The following is an 18050-nucleotide window of genomic DNA, read 5'->3' as shown; positions in this document are numbered from 1 at the left end:
CGCGGGCACATAATTACTTTTGCATTGTTCACGGGCCACAATAGTGCCAAGAACTTTGCTCGTTTAACTTCGCTAGTTGCCTCAGCAAGCCATAACACTAGTCAATTCAGTGACATTAGTGATGCAACAATATGTCAAAAGATTTTTTGGTTAATTTTATGACGAAACAACACAAAATGTGATTTTTTGATTCCTCTCCGAATGCGACGCGGGCCACAGATAATGAAGTGGCGGGCCACATGTGGCCCGTGGGCTTGAGTTAGACCACCCTGTCTTAAGCACTAGGCCACCACTCTTAAGTGTAGTGCAAATGTGAAAAGACCTCGTGAAATACCTGTATCCGACATCTTTAGGCATTTTCAACTGCGGAGCGTTCCTGGCCCAAGCAAACAAGGTTTGTTTGTTCTTACATGGCTCATAACATTGATTTCTGAAAAATGAAAAACAGGGAACATGAGGTACGACACAAAGAATGCCAGGCAACCCCCAGGATTTACATATTCATCCCGGGGAGGAGAAAGCCGCTAAGACGACTTAATCATATGGCAAAAAAAAAAAAAAAAAACATAATCAACGTGATTTTGCATAACAGAAAAATGACCTTTGATTTTGGGGTGCCAAACGGGTTAGTATGCAGAAAAATAACAAAATTTTACACAACCACCAAAAAAACGTAAACAACTGCGGCTACAGAGGCAATAACAAGATTTAAGGCGGAAGAAAAATTGTGGCGCTTCAGTAGTACGTGCACTAATATGGAGGTAACTAATTTTGTTCGCCTGTTTTATATCAAGTTGTGTAAAGGAACTGAAATCTATGGGCAGGGGTATATTCACTTTGCTAACACAGACAGTCTCCGAACTCGTAATGGAACTAAAATAAGGAAAATCGGAATAAAATTATGGCCTAGCCCTAACCCTAACCAACACACACTACGAGAGCATCCAAAAACTGGACTATATATACTGGTTTATACCAATCACCTACCTCCCGGTTCTGTCAAACGAAAGGTCGTGACATCCAAACACGAGCATATGATGTGATCGCTCCATGTCTGCATGGGGAATGAAATTCACTGAAAAAAAGGAATGATATAAACCATTTAATTTTTATATGAGAATGTTCTCAAAGTTTACTCAAAAATAAAGATGATTTATTTATGAGCGAAGTTTGTGCAATAACTCAGAAGTAAAAGCTACTCATCTTTGAGCTAACACTCTGAAATAAACGAGAGTCATCTCTTAGCAAAGTTATGTACAATAGCTCAGGAGTAAACAAGACTCATCTCTGAGCTGAGTTCTGGGCACTCACTCAGAGGTAATCGAGAGTCATCTTGCTCTAACATAAAGAGCGTAAATTATTCCCCCCCTAATCAGCAGTTCGTTATTCAAAACTCAATTTGGAAAATGTTTAATATGCATTCAAAAAAATTATTCCAGACATAATTACAGATTTCAGATTATCCAAACCCTAATATTTGATCTTGGATTATTTCAGAATAAATTAGACATACAATATTCTAAAATATTATTCCCAAATGTAAATTATCCACAATGCATACACTGACATATTTCCCCTTAATTAGCAATCTATTATTAAAGCAGAGGATACGAGCCATATGCCGCTACCTCTATATTTCCTTTGCGTTATGATTGATTATCCTAACGAGTTATTGACGTACAGATGCCTAATTACCTTATGCACAATAGATATATTTTTAACACAAAATTACCATCTGAGATGGAATTATCATATATGTAGGGTTGTCTGCAGTGAATTGAATTTTAAATTACTAATTTAAAATTCCTGATTTTAGGAATAATTTATAAAAATTAATTTTTTTGAATTGTTATTTTGAGCGTTTAGTAACTAATGATCAGACGAAAAATAGAGACTGATATAGAAATTAATTGGAAATAGTTTCATAACATAAATTGGCGCTCTCGTCATTCCAATTTCTCTTATTTTAGTTCTATTACGAGTTCGGGGACTAGCCAAGTGTCTCCCGTAGTATTTGTACCTGAAATTATGACCTAACCCTAACCTGTTACACATACAACGTTCCGATGTCCACCATCTTGGTTCACATACTTCAGGAGTACCCATAAATTTGGAAAATTATTAGAGTCTCATTGTATGATTAATACATCTTCATTTGATCTGCATACTAAATAGAAAACCGACCTCTACGTCCTCTAGATAGATTCTTAGAAACAGTGTAGAAAATATATAAAACAATCATATAAGGACCGAAGATGAAATACACATAGCATCTACGTAGCACTACATAAGGAATTATTATTTTTTTTCAATAAAACCCTCCCAAACAACCACAGAATCATATTTGTAAATAATTTCAACCACAGGCTGCATGATGGTCTGGGAGAATCCATTCCCAATGAATAAGAGCATGGGTTCTTGGTATTGTGTAATTTTTTTTTTTTACATTTTGAAGAGGGAGGGGGGTTCCCACCCCCCCGGGATCTGCCCCTGGTCACCCTGTATAAGGCACCTATCCACTGCTGCCTACATAATATGAAGAAAATTATTTCAAACGAATTTCTGTATAAAACCAATAAAACGATTGTTAAAACACTAGATTCCCAAAAAACAATGAAAGAAGTATACAAGACAATCATTTAAGGGCCAAATAAGAACTATACCGGTAAGCGCATCCCATCTACGGCCACATATAAAGCATAACATTCGATATAAAATTTCAATGAAACACTCCCAAACAACCACAGAACCATATTTATACATAATTCTAACCACATACTGCATGGTGGTCTGGGCGACTCCATTTTCATTGAATAAGAGTTGGGTTCCTAGTATTGTATATATTGTGGCTAATTAGATGTGAGATTTTTTATATTCATATTGGTGGAGGCAATATCCGGGAGTAAAAGTGGAAAGAGTATTGATAGACGAGTTTGAAAGCAAAGCAGCTGATACTCAAAATGGGGTAAAAATACATAAGATGAGTGCTTCCTCAACACAGACTTTGGGGCCCTGTTCCTATGATGCTTTGTGACCACCGTAATAACTCTGAAGTGTTTAGGGCACTCATTAATTCTAAAAATTAATTTTCACAAAACCTTAAAATGTGACATACGCTAAGTCGCTACACTTTGATTTTATTGCTGTGATATTTTCTCATATCGATGTCCAAACAGTGTGTCATCAAACATTAATGTATTCACAAAACAAATTGACGTGGGATATCGGCCGTTGTGATATCGCTACAGCTTCTCATGAAATATTCAAATAAACACGGAATAAGCCAATGTTTTACGGCAACATTTTCAGTTTTATGGAATTCGATACCCGATGGTGGTTTTCCTGAATATATGCACTTGAACTACTGCTTGAAGTCTTGTGTTAACTGGTACTTAGTAACATATAATTCACCCTACAATGCAAATGGAAGGAACTTCAGTTATCTGGAATTCACTACATCAGTGTTTTGGTTGTCTGATCATAGGTTGTTTGCAAATTTTCTTGGGTAGATTGTATTAGTAACATAAAACATTTTTTTAGTAAATTCCATTGTTTATTTTATATTTAGTAATTGTTCTTCAAAACTAATTGTATGAGGAAAGTATCAATTTGTTAAACTTGGCATCATTCGTTTTGTTGAGTGAAGCCACGTTACCATTTAAAAAACACGCTGGAGGCAGACAAGCGCTGCCTTTTAACTTCCGGGGAAATACATTTTCTGTAAAAATGATTGTTTTATATTAGTCATCAAGTTTGCGGCCTAGTATTAAATGCCAATTAGCATTTGACTATGGCTTGAGTTGCAAGATTTTACAAAATTTATTAAAAACGGGCCAGCGTATGGTAGAATAAGAAATTCAACTAAATGTCACCAAAATCACATTCTTTCATATAACAGATGGAAAATGAATTTTTATGAGTCCATCATTCATAACCGATATTCTTCAGTCAATAGCGACAAATTTATCTTTTCGGAAATGAATTCATGGGAATTACAGTAATTGCTTAGCTGACATTTTAAAACCTATTTATTCATACGATTGACGTTAAATTAACATTTTACCAAAATCTCATTCTTCAAAACAAACGGGCAAACATCAGAAAATCAATTCACCATCTGGCATTTATTTACAATTCAGATTATAATATAAGGTATCCATAAAGTGTTAAAATTATTCAAAATTGCAAAGGGAATTTATCGACACCATATATTGTTTTGGCCCTCACAGATGTATTAAACGAGGTAAAAATGGTGACCGTACATTTGAACCCATGTACATTTGAACCCATGTGTATATCCGCGGATTCAATCTATATGCGGGTGCTAAAACCCATGGGTTAGGGTGAGTATGGGTTCAAATATCCGCGAAACAAAACAAATTCCATAGGTGCAATGGCATGCAGGTGCAATTGTCGTGGGTTCAAATGTATGTGGGTTCAAATGTACGTGGGTTCAAATGTAATGGAACCGGTAAAAATACTCAAACAATTACTAATTAAAAAACAACGAACCTGGTTATTAAGATATATTAAGAAATGACCCCATAACAGAATTGAAACTGTAAGAGAACTTTTTGGACACCCTGTATATTGAGAACTGACTTCATAACAAAATTGAAATCGTAAAGGAACTTTATGGACACCCTGTATATTGAGAACTGACTTCATAATAAAATTGAAATTGTAAAGGGACTTTATGGACACCCTGTATATTGAGAACTGACTTCATAACAAAATTGAAATTGTAAAGGGACTTTATGGACACCTTGTATTATGAGTTATTGTGTATTGAACTGCAGGTTATTTCTGCTTGTTTACTTCCTACTTCCGATCAGTAACCAATACAGAAATATATTTGTGTTAGTGTGCAGCAAGACTCTTGAATCACTTCAAATACAGGTTGTCCCGAATTGAATGAAATTTTAATTCTATTACCGATTTCGTGGGTTTCATTTATTTTGAGACACCCTGTATGACTTTTCAATTTATCGTATATTCGTTTTGACATCCCTGATTTAATAAACCTCCAGAGAATGATTAAACAAAACATTGATCGTTTTTATTGATTAGGAATAATTATTAAGCACTTGCTCACTTGCGTAAATTGATTTATTGCTGTACATCCTCACATATAATCTGAGTTTATTATAACTCAATAAAAAGGTTGCCAAACTGACTTGTCATTTAGAACGAATTATAGAAATTACACAACCTAAACTTGTGGATACAATCAAACTCGAACAAAAGTTCAAGACTGTCGAGTGTTCAATAATTTTTCTTATTATGCTAGAAGTGATTAGGAATTTCATGGATTAGTTTTTTTATAACTCTGCATATCTTGCCAGTTAAAACAACCCAATTTGTAACTAATGAATATTTAATATTCAGGAATAAACCTATTAACAAGCGAAAAAATGATTGATAGAAACGAATAAATAAAAACTGATTATGAAAACAGACATCTCGTTGATATTGATTTTCATTGGAATTAGCACCTGTTGTAAATGTCAATCATGTTTGCCCAAGAGAGAGAAATTTTTCCAGGGGATGGCAAAATTGAATAATCATCAATTTCAAGATAATACAGGTGTTTTTGAAAATGGAATATCGAATACATTCTGAACAAATAATAACATATCTTATTAACATATAATACATAGAAGTAAATATAAATTATAGGGTATCCATAAAAAAATTTAAATTGCAAAGGGAATTTATCGATACCATATATTGTTTTGGCCCACACAGATGTTTTATTAAATGAAATGAAGTAAAAATACTTGAACAATTACTGATTAATAAAAAACAACAAACCTGGTTAAGATATATTGAGAACCGACTCCATAACAAAATTGAAATTGTAAAGAAATTTTATTGACACCCTGTATATTTACAAACTTTAGATTTGCACTAGAACCTACTAAGATGCTTTTCACAAAGTTCTGTTTTATCTGGAAAATGTTCCAATTCCTTTTTTTTAACATTTCATTCATTTTAACAGCCATGTCTACATGCAACACTATTTCTGGCCCCGATACAAGTTTAGAGAAACTACTCCGTAAATTGAAATTCTATTTTGAGCGTCATTTAAGGTCAGTACGTCAATGGTACGTGACTTATTAAAAAAACTTGAAAGCAGACTAACTATAATAATTATCTGGCCATATAGTGATTTAGTAATGGTGGCTAAGCAATAACTAGGGACTCTAAAATGGATCAAATATTCAAAATAATCAAAATTATGTATTAGATATAGTAAATATATGATAAAAAAAGAATAGCATAATCTCTTCCAACAAAAATCATATTACGATATACTATCTTCATAATAGTATCTCGTTTAAGCAGTGACAACTGACACATACAGATCTGAGGTAGAATATAGGCAAAAAGAAAGGACTTCAATTCAGCGCACAATATCGTGGTACAGAATATTTTGTGAAAAGAGATTATGGTATTCCTATATATCTCTATAATATTATCTCGTTCAAGCGTACTTTTGGTAACTGACACATATGGATTCAAAACAGGAAGTAAGCAAGGAGAACAGACAATATCCTAGTACCAGTAGATATAATTATGATATCAAGGGAGTTTAGAACATATCCATTCTCTAGTTTATCAATATAACCATTCCATGTCTGATGTTCAGACAAAATTTAAACTTCATTCTAGGTCTGACACTGTATTAAATAGGTAAATCATTCAAAACAATGTTTCTTTCAACTGTACTGCTTTACTAAATCACAATTTTTTCAATATACGATGATTTTTGCAACTTTTTTTCGAACACGACCGAAAATACAATATTTGATATTCAGAAATAATATTTAAGAATATAGTCAGAATGGTGACCGTACATTTGAACCCATGTACATTTGAACTCATGCGTATATCCACAGGTTCAATCTATATGCGGGTGCTAAAACCCATGGGTTAGGGTTAGTATGGGTTTAACTATCCGTGAAACAAAAAAAATTCCATAGGTGCAATAGCATACAGGTGCAATTGTCATGGGTTCAAATGTACGTGGGTTCAAATGTAATGGAACCAGTCAGAATAGTCAACTAATAGATTTCAGCGACCTATGATAACGGCTTATTTTCAAATGTTAGGCCATACGAACTAAATTTAGGTAACGGAAACAATAAATATTTTCACAGCTAGACTTCCAGTCCGAAAGGTCATAAAGTGTAAGTCTAATACATTTACACAATAAGTTGCGAAAAGTGTGAAATAGCAAAAATACCCCTTGTGGAATCTTTTTAAAATTTCAAAAAAGTATCGTATTTGGAATTTCATATCGTATTTCTCGAAAACAGCCAATAAAGGCAGCATCACGATACATTCAGGAAAAAAAGGATAGCCTACTATTTGGACAGTATGTATTGTATTGTCAAATGACTTTGAATAAAGCTAGTTTGAATGAAACTCTAAAATAACGCTTCCATACAGCCGATTTACTGCGTAAAGTAAATTTAGACAAGCACAATTATATGACAATATACCTAGTAATGATGGCAAACCGAAAATAATTTCCAATTATTAAATGTCTGTCATGTACTGTGAATGTCTAAGTTAATGATATAATAATGCGTTTCAAAAAGCAGTGTTTTGTAATTGAAAATGACTTCAAACACCTACAAATATCTGAACACAGTAATCGTTGCACAAAATTAATTTCAATAAAATTTGAAAAATATGTTTTTAAGTCCTGAATTCCAATAATCAAATTAAGGTGTTTGAAAAAAGATAAATAAGAAATGAGATAAAAAAAAAGTGCTTGGCGTGTGAAGTGGGATTTATGATATATCCTGGGTTATGATCCAAAGAACAGTAAATATTAGGTTTCCCTACAAAGGCCACTAACCCCAACCACCAAGACCACAACCTACACAATCAGCCTTTAACGGAAAGCCACGAATATTTCTAAACCCACGAACCAGAGCCATGATGATTACAATATCACCCACAAGCTTATCTTGACATGCATGACAGCACTTATGTCAACGACTCAGCATGGAGATCAAATTTGGAAAGCCAAGGTCAAAGAGGGAGATGAAATGTTGTTTTAGATGTGTTATGTAATTTTCGACATGATCTCCCCAATTGGAACATATTCGATATTTCACATTCAAAAATATTTTTTTCCGAATGTATTCGAAACAGTAAAATCCTCGAATATGAGACTTTTGAAACCTCAAAGAATCAACACTTTACTGAATGAAATACAATATATCAAGACTCATTAAAGCCAATTGAAAATCATAAGCGATTGGTTTCTACAGGACGGCAATTTCCTGCAGTCGTGTGCGAAAATAGCTAAGCAAAGGGATACTATTTAAAGTCATGGTTCCTAACTTTTTGACACATTCTTCCTATTTCAAAAGAAGTTATATAATTTGACTCTAACCTATGACAGCAGGCGGAAAATATTTCCGAACCCGCAAACAAGACCTATAACAGTGGTTCTTAAAGTATGGGTCGCGACTCAAACATGGGTCGCGGAAGGTTTAAAAATGGGTCGCGACAAGGCACTTGTGCGAGCGGGGATATTTGGCACTGACGATTATCAAAACTAAGCTCGCAATCGCCTCGATACCTGTGACAACTTGCGTATTGCGTTAAGGAAAATAGAGCCATGTATTGAAGATATAATGAAAAGGAAATTTCAGTTTCATCAATCTCACTGAGTCAATGAACTGTTTCTAATAAATAGTTGTCTGTATTTGAGTCAAACTGTACTAACATTAAAAACACATTTTGCGTTATTTAGGATTGGGTCGCGAGTATTCATAAAACTCAGATTTGGGTCACGCTCGAAAAAGTTTAAGAATCACTGACCTATAATGATTATGAAATCACCCACAAGCCTATCTTGACATGCATGACCTCACTTCTGTCATCATGAGGGTCAAATTTCAAAAGCCAAGGTCAAAGAGGCAAATGAAATTCCGCTGATGTTATATAAGCACAAATGAGGCCATTATAATGAGAGTGTCCTAAATTATTTACTAAATTTATAAAACCAAATACTTAAAATGGATTGCAAGAAATATGCTTGGGCGCCGCTCAAATAAATTTTCCACAGTGATCAAATATTACCGGTAAATGAAATTTCCCTTTTACCTTTGCTCAAATATTTATGTCATATATGACCACAGGAAATGGTTATTCAATAGAAAGTATGGACACTCTATAGAAACAGGTCATATATGGTTTTGATCAGTTTAATTAAACCCTAATTCCCAGTGAAATTATAGAGGGTGTCTCTATATATTATCAATCCATCACTTGTCATAATTTAATGAATAATAAAGTAAATTCAACTAATAAAGTAAATTTTCACTCCAATACATAATTGGAGAAAAGAAATGCATCATGAACTCAAAAAGTTTGCAAACCTCTGGCTTAAATCATTTATCAATTTCTAGGTCACTGCCTTTGACCTCATTATTAGTAAATGAAACTACCACACCTGAAGTTCAAGTACTTAGATTTGGGTGAGGCAGGAAGTAAATTCTTTAATCTCACAACTTCAAGGTCAAGAGGTCTTTCAAACACATCGATGAAAGGAATGTTTGAACAGACTGAATATACCCCTTCTATAGAATGCAGTATTGTTGTCCCAAATTTGTACTTTCAGTATATTTTCAAATTTTCAATTTGCTACTCCAAATTGTTGAATTTCAATACATTTTCAATAAACAATATTTGGGGCTCCCGAAGTGTGCGAACCAAGATGGCGGACATCGGAATGTAATATGTGTACTAGGTTAGGGTTAGGCCATAATTTTAGGTATAAATACTACGGGAGGCTCTTGGCTAGTCTTCGAACTGATAATAGGACTAAAACAAGGAAAATTAGAAAAAAAAATTCACCTAACCCTAACCTGTTACCCATGTTACGTTCCGATGTCCGCCATCTTGGTTCGCATACTTCGGGAGCACCCAATAATTTAATTGCTACCCTATTTATACAGTTTTAAAAATTATTCGAAAACACAGTGTCTTTGTAGATTCGATAGGTTTTGAAATGAAATAAGGTTAAGGTAAACAGTGATTTTATATTTTATACCGCCCATAACTTCTGATTAATATATTGTTTTTTATCTGAGTCTAGATTTCAAGAGTCTAATATATAACTAAATCAGTAAACTACAACTAATGAATTAGTCAACAGCAGAGAAAACGAAACAAATCAGAAAGCAGCAGCACAAAGGACATTCAGGATCATAATGTAAGATTAAGACAAATACCACAGTTAAAATGATTATTTTTCGAATGAAACTAGAGATGTTAAAAATGAATCGTAAATTTGAATTTATTCAAAACCATATCTATTAGATATTTAAATTCTTGATTCAACGAATATTTCAGAACAGTTTATTTGAAAATGATCATTTTGATAATTATAACCCAAAATATATTTCACATATTGTCTGAAAATTATAAAAAATACAGAAGCTGTTAAATAGGTTTGGAACAAAGCAGAACAACCCACCTATGAAGCTTTCATCTCCTTGAAATGGAACTTTGTAAGCAGTACAGAGGTAAGTGTCATCCTGAATAAAAAATTATAATTCAAGTTTGGACATAATGGTTTTAACGGTTCCATTACATTTGAACCCACGTACATTTGAACCCATGACAATTGCACCTGTATGCTATTGCACCTATGGAAGTTTTTTTGTTTTTCGGATAGTTGAACCCATACTAACCCTAATCCATGGGTTTTAGCACCCGCATATAGATTGAACCCGTGGATATACGCATGGGTTCAAATGTACGTGGGTTCAAATGTACGGTCACCGGTTTTAACTACCACTCAAACAGCCTCCTACATAGACAGCTGGCTAGAAATAGGGATGAATATATGGTTTACAGGAGTGCACTGCAAAAAAAGTGCAAATCATAGTCAGAATAGAGAATATCTCCGACCAGTGGCGCAGCCAGGGGGGGTTTTCGGGGTCGAAATCCCCCCCCCCCCTTTTGAATTTTCTGAAAAGTGAAAAAGTTGCCGATAACACGTACAATTGCCTTCTGCTAAAATCGCCGTTCGTTTTCATCAACGTGCCATGTTATTTATGCCCTTTTGAAAATCTTGGCTGCGCGCCTATCTCCACCCAAACCATTTGAATTGCCTTCTTAATGAAGAAAGCAGATTTGATTTTTAAGACAAATATACAAGATTTTTATATATATTTTTTAGATTTTTATAAGTATTGTGATGAAATAGAAATAGCGACAACAAGGTACTATCGCCATGCGATCAGAAGATGGTAATAGTCACATGGCAAAGCGAGGGTTACACAAGTGACCATAACATCGCTCAGTGATGAGTCTCTTTAACTTCTGAACGAGTGTCTCTTCTAAACTTTTGAGTGAGTACATGCGACCTTCTCTTGAAAAAATTACCCCTAAAAAAACAAATCTAAAATAATTACCTTGGTTGTATGAACAGATGGGAATCGAATATCCAGAGTCGCTGTGTTCGGGCTTGTGTATTGGATATTGCTTCGTTCGTTACAATCAGAAGTAGGAAGAGGGTCTGGCTTGCTTCGCTTCCAAATAGAATCGGTTTGCCGACGATTATAAAATGGCGCTAATAAATCCTGATAATACACCTGTTCAGCGATGCTTGAACCGCTTCGTTTGTTCCGTAAGTCGCTTCGGAGTGATGAAAAAGTGTTTAAAAAACGGGGGTCGTACCCATAATATGCGTCCGTGTGTTGAAATATAAAAATTGCACCAAGTATGAGTTTCAAAGTGGCGGTTACTGCAGAAGACATCGTAGCAGAATTTCTTTGATATTGCACAATGATGTTTCTCTATTGACTTTGAAAAAAAAAATTTCAAAGTTTTGCTCTTTTTTCAGTTAGTTCAGCATAATGGTATTCTAATAACTAGTTGGAGAGTACGCTAAAATATCTGTATTTATAGGAAAAGGTATTGAAGTTTTACTTGGGTTATTCAGAAAAATTTTAATATGTAACTAGTAAAAATAAACCTAACATAATAATGACAGGGCTGTTATTTTCCACTCGTGAAATCATCATTTCGACCCCCTCACCATGATTTATTTAAGCTTAACTGGTTGAATAATTGCATCACAATTAGCTGCTAATTGGCAGTGTTTAGTACAGGGTGGTCCAAACCCAGGCCCGTGGGCCATATGTGGCCCACCGCTTCATCATCTGTGGCCCGCGTCGCATTTGTGGAATTTAAACAAAAAATTGCATTTGGTGCTGTTTCGCCATAAAAATAATCAGAAAAATCTTTTGACATATTGTTACACCACTAGTGTCTCTGAATTGATTACTGTCATGGTTAGCTGAGGCAACTGGCAAAGTTAAATAATGTGCTTGGCTAGTCTAAACTGTTTATTGGTTTCCTATCTTTTTGGTCGGGACTGCTAACAAAATAGGCTCTATAGAAAACTAAAAATCGGATGAGTAATCTATTAGCCGAGGTCGGATATGCCTGATAACTAAATAGTAATGCTATAGCCAAAGAACACAATTATTGCCGGATGTTTTTTGCAACCAGCCTAAACTGTTTTACAAGTAATGCTGCCTATAAGTAAGAAAATTTAGTAATTACCCTTCCAAATTTGATGAAATTCGGCAATCAATCAATTTGAAGTTATTCTGTAAACATGGGTTTGAAAAGAAGCTGACCAATTTAAACAGATTTCTGACTGAATAATGGGAGGAAAAATACCGCTTGCTTGATATCTCTGCAAGTTGTGTTGTCGAGAGTCTGAAAAGGGAATTTCTCCTTATGACACCTTCTGTAGTGAATGTAGATTTAGTAAGATTTTTGCACGTTTTAATGAATTTTTTGGTGATTTTTGAATGTTCTAGCTTGGTAAATGACAAATAATGATCAATGTGTTTGGACAAGGAAACTTTCACAGATTAGAATTTAAATTCAATTTATTTATTTGTTTTTGTGAAAATTTACGTATTCGAGTTGCCACCGATCCTAATATTCAGTATAATTAACCAAAGCTTTCTACATCTTTTTACGACCCACTAAGATTCCTTTTGCGACCTATCAGTTTGGGAAGCGCTGTATTACACTATTCACCCATTCTTGGTACTATTGTGGCCAGCGAACAATACAAAAATAATAGTGTGGCCCGCGAGGCTGTCAACCTTGGACCACCCTGGTTTAGTAGGATCCATTTGCAAAAGACTCGATCACTCAAGTAACCTAAATGGGAGTGGAAGTGGTGACTCCTCTACGGCCCATGGGCCGGGGCCACGGCCCATCAGGCTATGGGTGGCGTCCCATCAAGTTGTGCAACGGGACTATTCACTTGGCTAACACAGACAGTCCCCAAACTCATAATAAAACAATAATGTGAAAAATCTGAACAAAATTTTGTCCTAACTCTAACCTGGTACACATACTACAGGAGTATCCTTTTCTGTAGCTTGGTATTTTACTTTTACTTTAAAGAAAATTGTGGCATACAGCGATTTTTTTTATTCGAATGTTGACAGTTTTGAAAATTTTGGTAAGATAATTGTATTTTTCCTGATGGGACTGCGGCCCATAGCTTGATGGGCCATGGCCCATGTGGCCCAATCAGATGGGCCGTGGCTCCAGCCCATGGGCCGTAGAGGTGTCACCACCCCTGTAGATGAAATGCTCCAGACTCCAGTGAATTCAGTGCGAATTCTAAAGGGGAGGAAGGTTGAAGTTTCTAATTGCCAAGTTAGACCATATCAGCTGACAGGTCTGGCCGAAAGCCGAAAACTTGAGTTTTCGGGTCTCGTGTAGTTTCGTACCTAACGAACTTCTAGTGGGCGTAGCATAACAATTTTTTGATATATCAATCCAAACCCCCATCTGATTATGCCATCCAAAAATTAAATCACTACGACATCACAATCATAGAGCTTGCCAAATATACGCACAATCGACCGAAATGGCATTGGCGCCGACGATAAAGAACTGACTGACGTTATCGGTCTCTCTCCTATTGGAATCGTTGCAACGAGAAAACGAGAGAAATAACTGTTCGATTTCGGGTGCTCGTTTGAGCGTCTTGAATGGCAGTTCGTATAGTTAGAAGAGCTATATTACGTCACTGTGACGGTGGTGAATGGTGTAGTCACGGTGGGGTTAGGATTGATACGTGAAAAAATTGTCATGCTACGCCCACTAGAAGTATGTTAGGTAAGAAACTACATGAGACCAGAGTTTTCTAGAGTCTTGCGGGTCTAAAAAACATTTCAAACTATGAAAAATTGCTATGTATGCTACATTGAATGATTTTTTTCACACTCAAAAGGGGTTGAACACCCCTCGCTCTGAAATTATTTTGGTCATTCTAAAGCCTGTAATTCAGCTGTCTTATCTTTCCTCAATCCTAAATACAGAAATCCATATCCTATTTCACACTAAACTGATAACCAACAATAACACATGATATATAAAACATCCGTTGACAACACGATTCATCTCTCTTTTTTTGCGGTGATGGGAGGCCATGAATAATTTACGCCGACCTTTTCAAAAATTCAGGACGGGTAATCAATAGTTACGATAACCTGCACGAAAATAAATGGTCATTTCCATTAATGAGATTAAAGCCTTCAATTTTACACCAGCTTGCGGAATTCATGCTTCAAGCTGTCAATTATGTATTGATTGGTATATTTGAAACATGGTGCGGTATAAACATGTTTTCAATTAGTATTAAATTTTAAAATATGGTAAATAGCTGGAATCCCCGAATCCTGTGAATAGGAAAAGTAAGATTGCTACCGTCACTGAACTGTCACTACTGTACTGAGGTATTTCATTACGCTGTTCTGTAATACTGATAGATTTGAGATAGATAATTTATTTTAAAACTCCACAATCTGACAATACAAACAAATTGAAAATGGAGAATTCCGGAGAGCGATTAAAACCTTTAAAAAAGTTTAAAACAAGATGAGTCGATCATGTGTCCGCTCACCAACACGCATTCACAAAAAAAAAAATCTGTGAAACAACGCTGTGAAATACCATCAAATATAAACAAAATAAAAAATTTCTCACACAAAAGCGCAAACAGCGAACCAGAAGCCCATGAGTCGACAGCCAAATGCGAATGAAGATCGACATGAGCATCGTCGAAGTAAAAAAGAAAAAAAAGCAATTTCCACAAATTAATAGCCCAATAGCGCACCTGGTGACTAAAATTTGATATCATCAGACGACCGCGGACAACCATGGACCTTTCCCCGAGCATCGACTTCCTTGTTTACTTCGTAACATTGGCCAATCAGCAAGATGCAAAAAGTGACGTAACAATGCCCCCTTTTCGCATCCGCTCAGACACTTTTCTCACTCAGACAGATTTTCAAGCGTGATTGTAAACATTACCTCGTTTTCGCGTTTTTGAACTCTATTCGTTAGTTTTCAGTTGTGTTTTGGGAACTTAAATAAAAATCAGACAATTCAATGATCACTCTGTCTTTCTAGGAGTTTTAATTTAATTGCAGTAATAAAAATTAGTGTAGAAATAGCTGGGATAGACTAGCCTGAAATTCTTTACCGGTACTTTTAAAAAACAGATTGTTGTATGCGATGAATCATACTGATGGTTTGGAACACATACCCCATTTTACAGGCGCCAACTCGCAAAAGCACTCTTAAAATAGCCTTGACAATTTTGCAATGGTAAAGTAAAGGGAGAATTTTCCGAGGGTCAAAGGTCGGGGAAAGGTCCATCCAGTCCATGTCGCGAATGAGATCAGTTTCAGTTATTTGTTTCAGATGCACGAACTTGATGGCAGACCAGCGTTCACGTGAACGGCGGGAAGTCTATCTATTTTCTCGCACAAAATTATCCTCCCATTCACTCAATTTGAGCGAGCGTTTCAGATACGTGAACTTGGAAAACAGGTGAGTAAACACGATATTTATTCACCAATTGCTCTTTTTAACTCACATTTAATTCTTCGCACTAATTACTTTACCCTGTAACTCCGTTACGCAACGTCACTTGAATTTTTGAAACTCTAATCGTCAGCTGTAATTTCAGATCTCTACGACGTTTCTCCTATGCAATCCTGCCACATTTCTTATGGGTAAAGAGGTTCCAAGTACCCTCCCACACCTTCACTTACTAATACCAGGTTCCTTCATTACAGAAAAGCACGCCGAATTTATAGCTATATATATAACAATACAGGAATGTAACATAAAAATAGGAACAAAAGGCCATAATTTTAGCTATAAATACTACGGGGGGGGCTCTTGGCTAGTCTTCGAACTGATAATAGGACTAAAATAAGGAAACCCCCCCACGGCAATCATAATAAGCGACGCCACTGCGCTTTTCTATTACTGTCATATTTCTTCTTAAATTTCCCATTTCATATAGAAATCTCATAACACTCCGATACACAAATTCATTTTATGTTCACAACATCGTAGTCTGCCAGCATTAATTCCTCAGACAAGTCGTAAAGTTTGCAAATATCGATTGGATTATTGACACATCTTAACACATTAGGAATAGGATTTTTATAACTATTCCGGGAAAAGAAAGCCGATATAACGAACCACGAGCCCACGTCTGGTACCGGAGTAGTCAGTGATTTCCCTACACCCCCCCTATAGGGGGTGAACACCCCCCCTAAAATTTCAAACACCCCTTCCCTAATTTTGAGGTGCGATTCCACACTGAGGGGTTCTAAACCGCAGTCTGCGGGCCAATTACGGCCCGCGTGACGATTTAAAATGGCCCGCCGAACTTGAGTGAAATAGTTTAACCCTTCATGTGGTACCTTTTCAGTTTTAGATACCGTCTATTGTTACATCATTATCACAGTTTAAGCACGTTTATTTCGTAACAATTGAATTATTCCGGTATCTTATGTATAGGTATGGGTATTATGATTACACACTGCAGTATTTTAGATATCAGCCATATATTAAGAAAGCTTAAAGATGTCACAAAACGAAAACTAGGCACTGAAAACAGACGTTTTTTAGATGAATGACCGCGTTTTTATTTCTTTATTGAAAAGAATCAAACTTCAGCGATTTGTCTTCTTACAAAATATTTCAGTTCTGAAGGAATACAACATTATGCGACATTATGATCAGTTGACGAGCGTATTTCAAAATTTAATTCATACAAAAGTCAAACAAACATGTTCAAAACAATTAGAAATGTGTAACAAAACAAGCCATAAGTAGCCATTCATACAATGCCAGATGAGCGAGTAACTTCATTAGTCACTATCAGTTGCAAATTACTTGTTGAAACGTAGTAGTATATATTTACGGTTGAAAGCCGTGCTTGTTATCTATTCCCCGGGAATTCTATCAGCTAAATATTATAATTATTGATTTTATTACATAACAAACTGCGATGCTAGGTGTATCTAAAATCAAGCTTACAGCCTATTTTGGTGCCTATTTCTCAAAATTTTCTCAGGGCGCTTAAGCGCGCCCTGAACCCCAGCCGTGTCGTCCCGCACTTTTCCTCGCTCCCCTTTTCTGGCCCCACAATTTCATTCTGCTGTGGATTTTGGCTCGCCGTCAATCAACTTGGGGGGCCCCCATGTACATCGTTTCTCAAATACATACCATTTTTTAAAGAATACAAATAGCCTAGTTTTATCTCTAATAGCCGCTTATCTCAACTAGTGGCGTATTTAGCGCAGCGTTTCCCAAACTGAGTTCCGCGGAACACTAGTGTTTTGTGGATAAGGAATCGAAAATACGTCTAAAACGCCATGGGGATCTAAGGAACGTGAATTGTCGCCCAACTGACCGTTCGATATCGCAACTAGGGCGAGGTAGTGGTATTTTCGCTAACCGTCGGCCTAGCTTTTTGACTTTTAAGTTCATCATCAAGTTCACAACAATTCTTTTGGTTTTGCAAACAAGTAGGTCTGAAGAACAAAGACAAAAGGTCAACTCTTTTTCTTTCATCTCTGCCTGATTTTACTTTGAAATTCTGAAAAAATCTCTCATTTTTGCTAAATTCTGTTCAGTAGATAAATAAACTGCAGGTCAGCAGCTCGCGAAAT

At 35.8% G+C, this 18050-nt stretch overlaps 1 protein-coding gene and 1 long non-coding RNA gene across 3 annotated transcripts in view; both read right to left on the bottom strand.

Moving 5' to 3' along the window:
- Window positions 1–11927, bottom strand: part of LOC120334207 (peptidyl-glycine alpha-amidating monooxygenase B-like) — a 32763-nt gene extending 20836 nt beyond the window's left edge. For both annotated transcript variants that reach the window (XM_039401673.2, XM_039401674.2), the window contains exons 1-4: window positions 11448–11927; window positions 10505–10565; window positions 988–1075; window positions 335–430 (exon numbers count right to left, since the gene is read on the bottom strand). In XM_039401673.2, the coding sequence (XP_039257607.2) occupies window positions 335–430; window positions 988–1075; window positions 10505–10565; window positions 11448–11792 (590 nt within the window). In that variant the 5' untranslated portion in view covers window positions 11793–11927. The remainder of the gene's footprint in view (window positions 1–334; window positions 431–987; window positions 1076–10504; window positions 10566–11447) is intronic.
- Window positions 1–18050, bottom strand: part of LOC144411892 (uncharacterized) — a 71105-nt gene that overhangs the window by 20836 nt on the left and 32219 nt on the right. The window lies entirely within an intron of this gene.

Source organism: Styela clava, chromosome 15 (assembly GCF_964204865.1).
Source record: "Styela clava chromosome 15, kaStyClav1.hap1.2, whole genome shotgun sequence".
In the NCBI taxonomy this organism is placed as follows: domain Eukaryota; kingdom Metazoa; phylum Chordata; class Ascidiacea; order Stolidobranchia; family Styelidae; genus Styela; species Styela clava.
The sequence above is the reverse complement of the archived record's forward strand: the minus strand, read 5'-3'. Positions and strand labels throughout refer to the sequence as shown.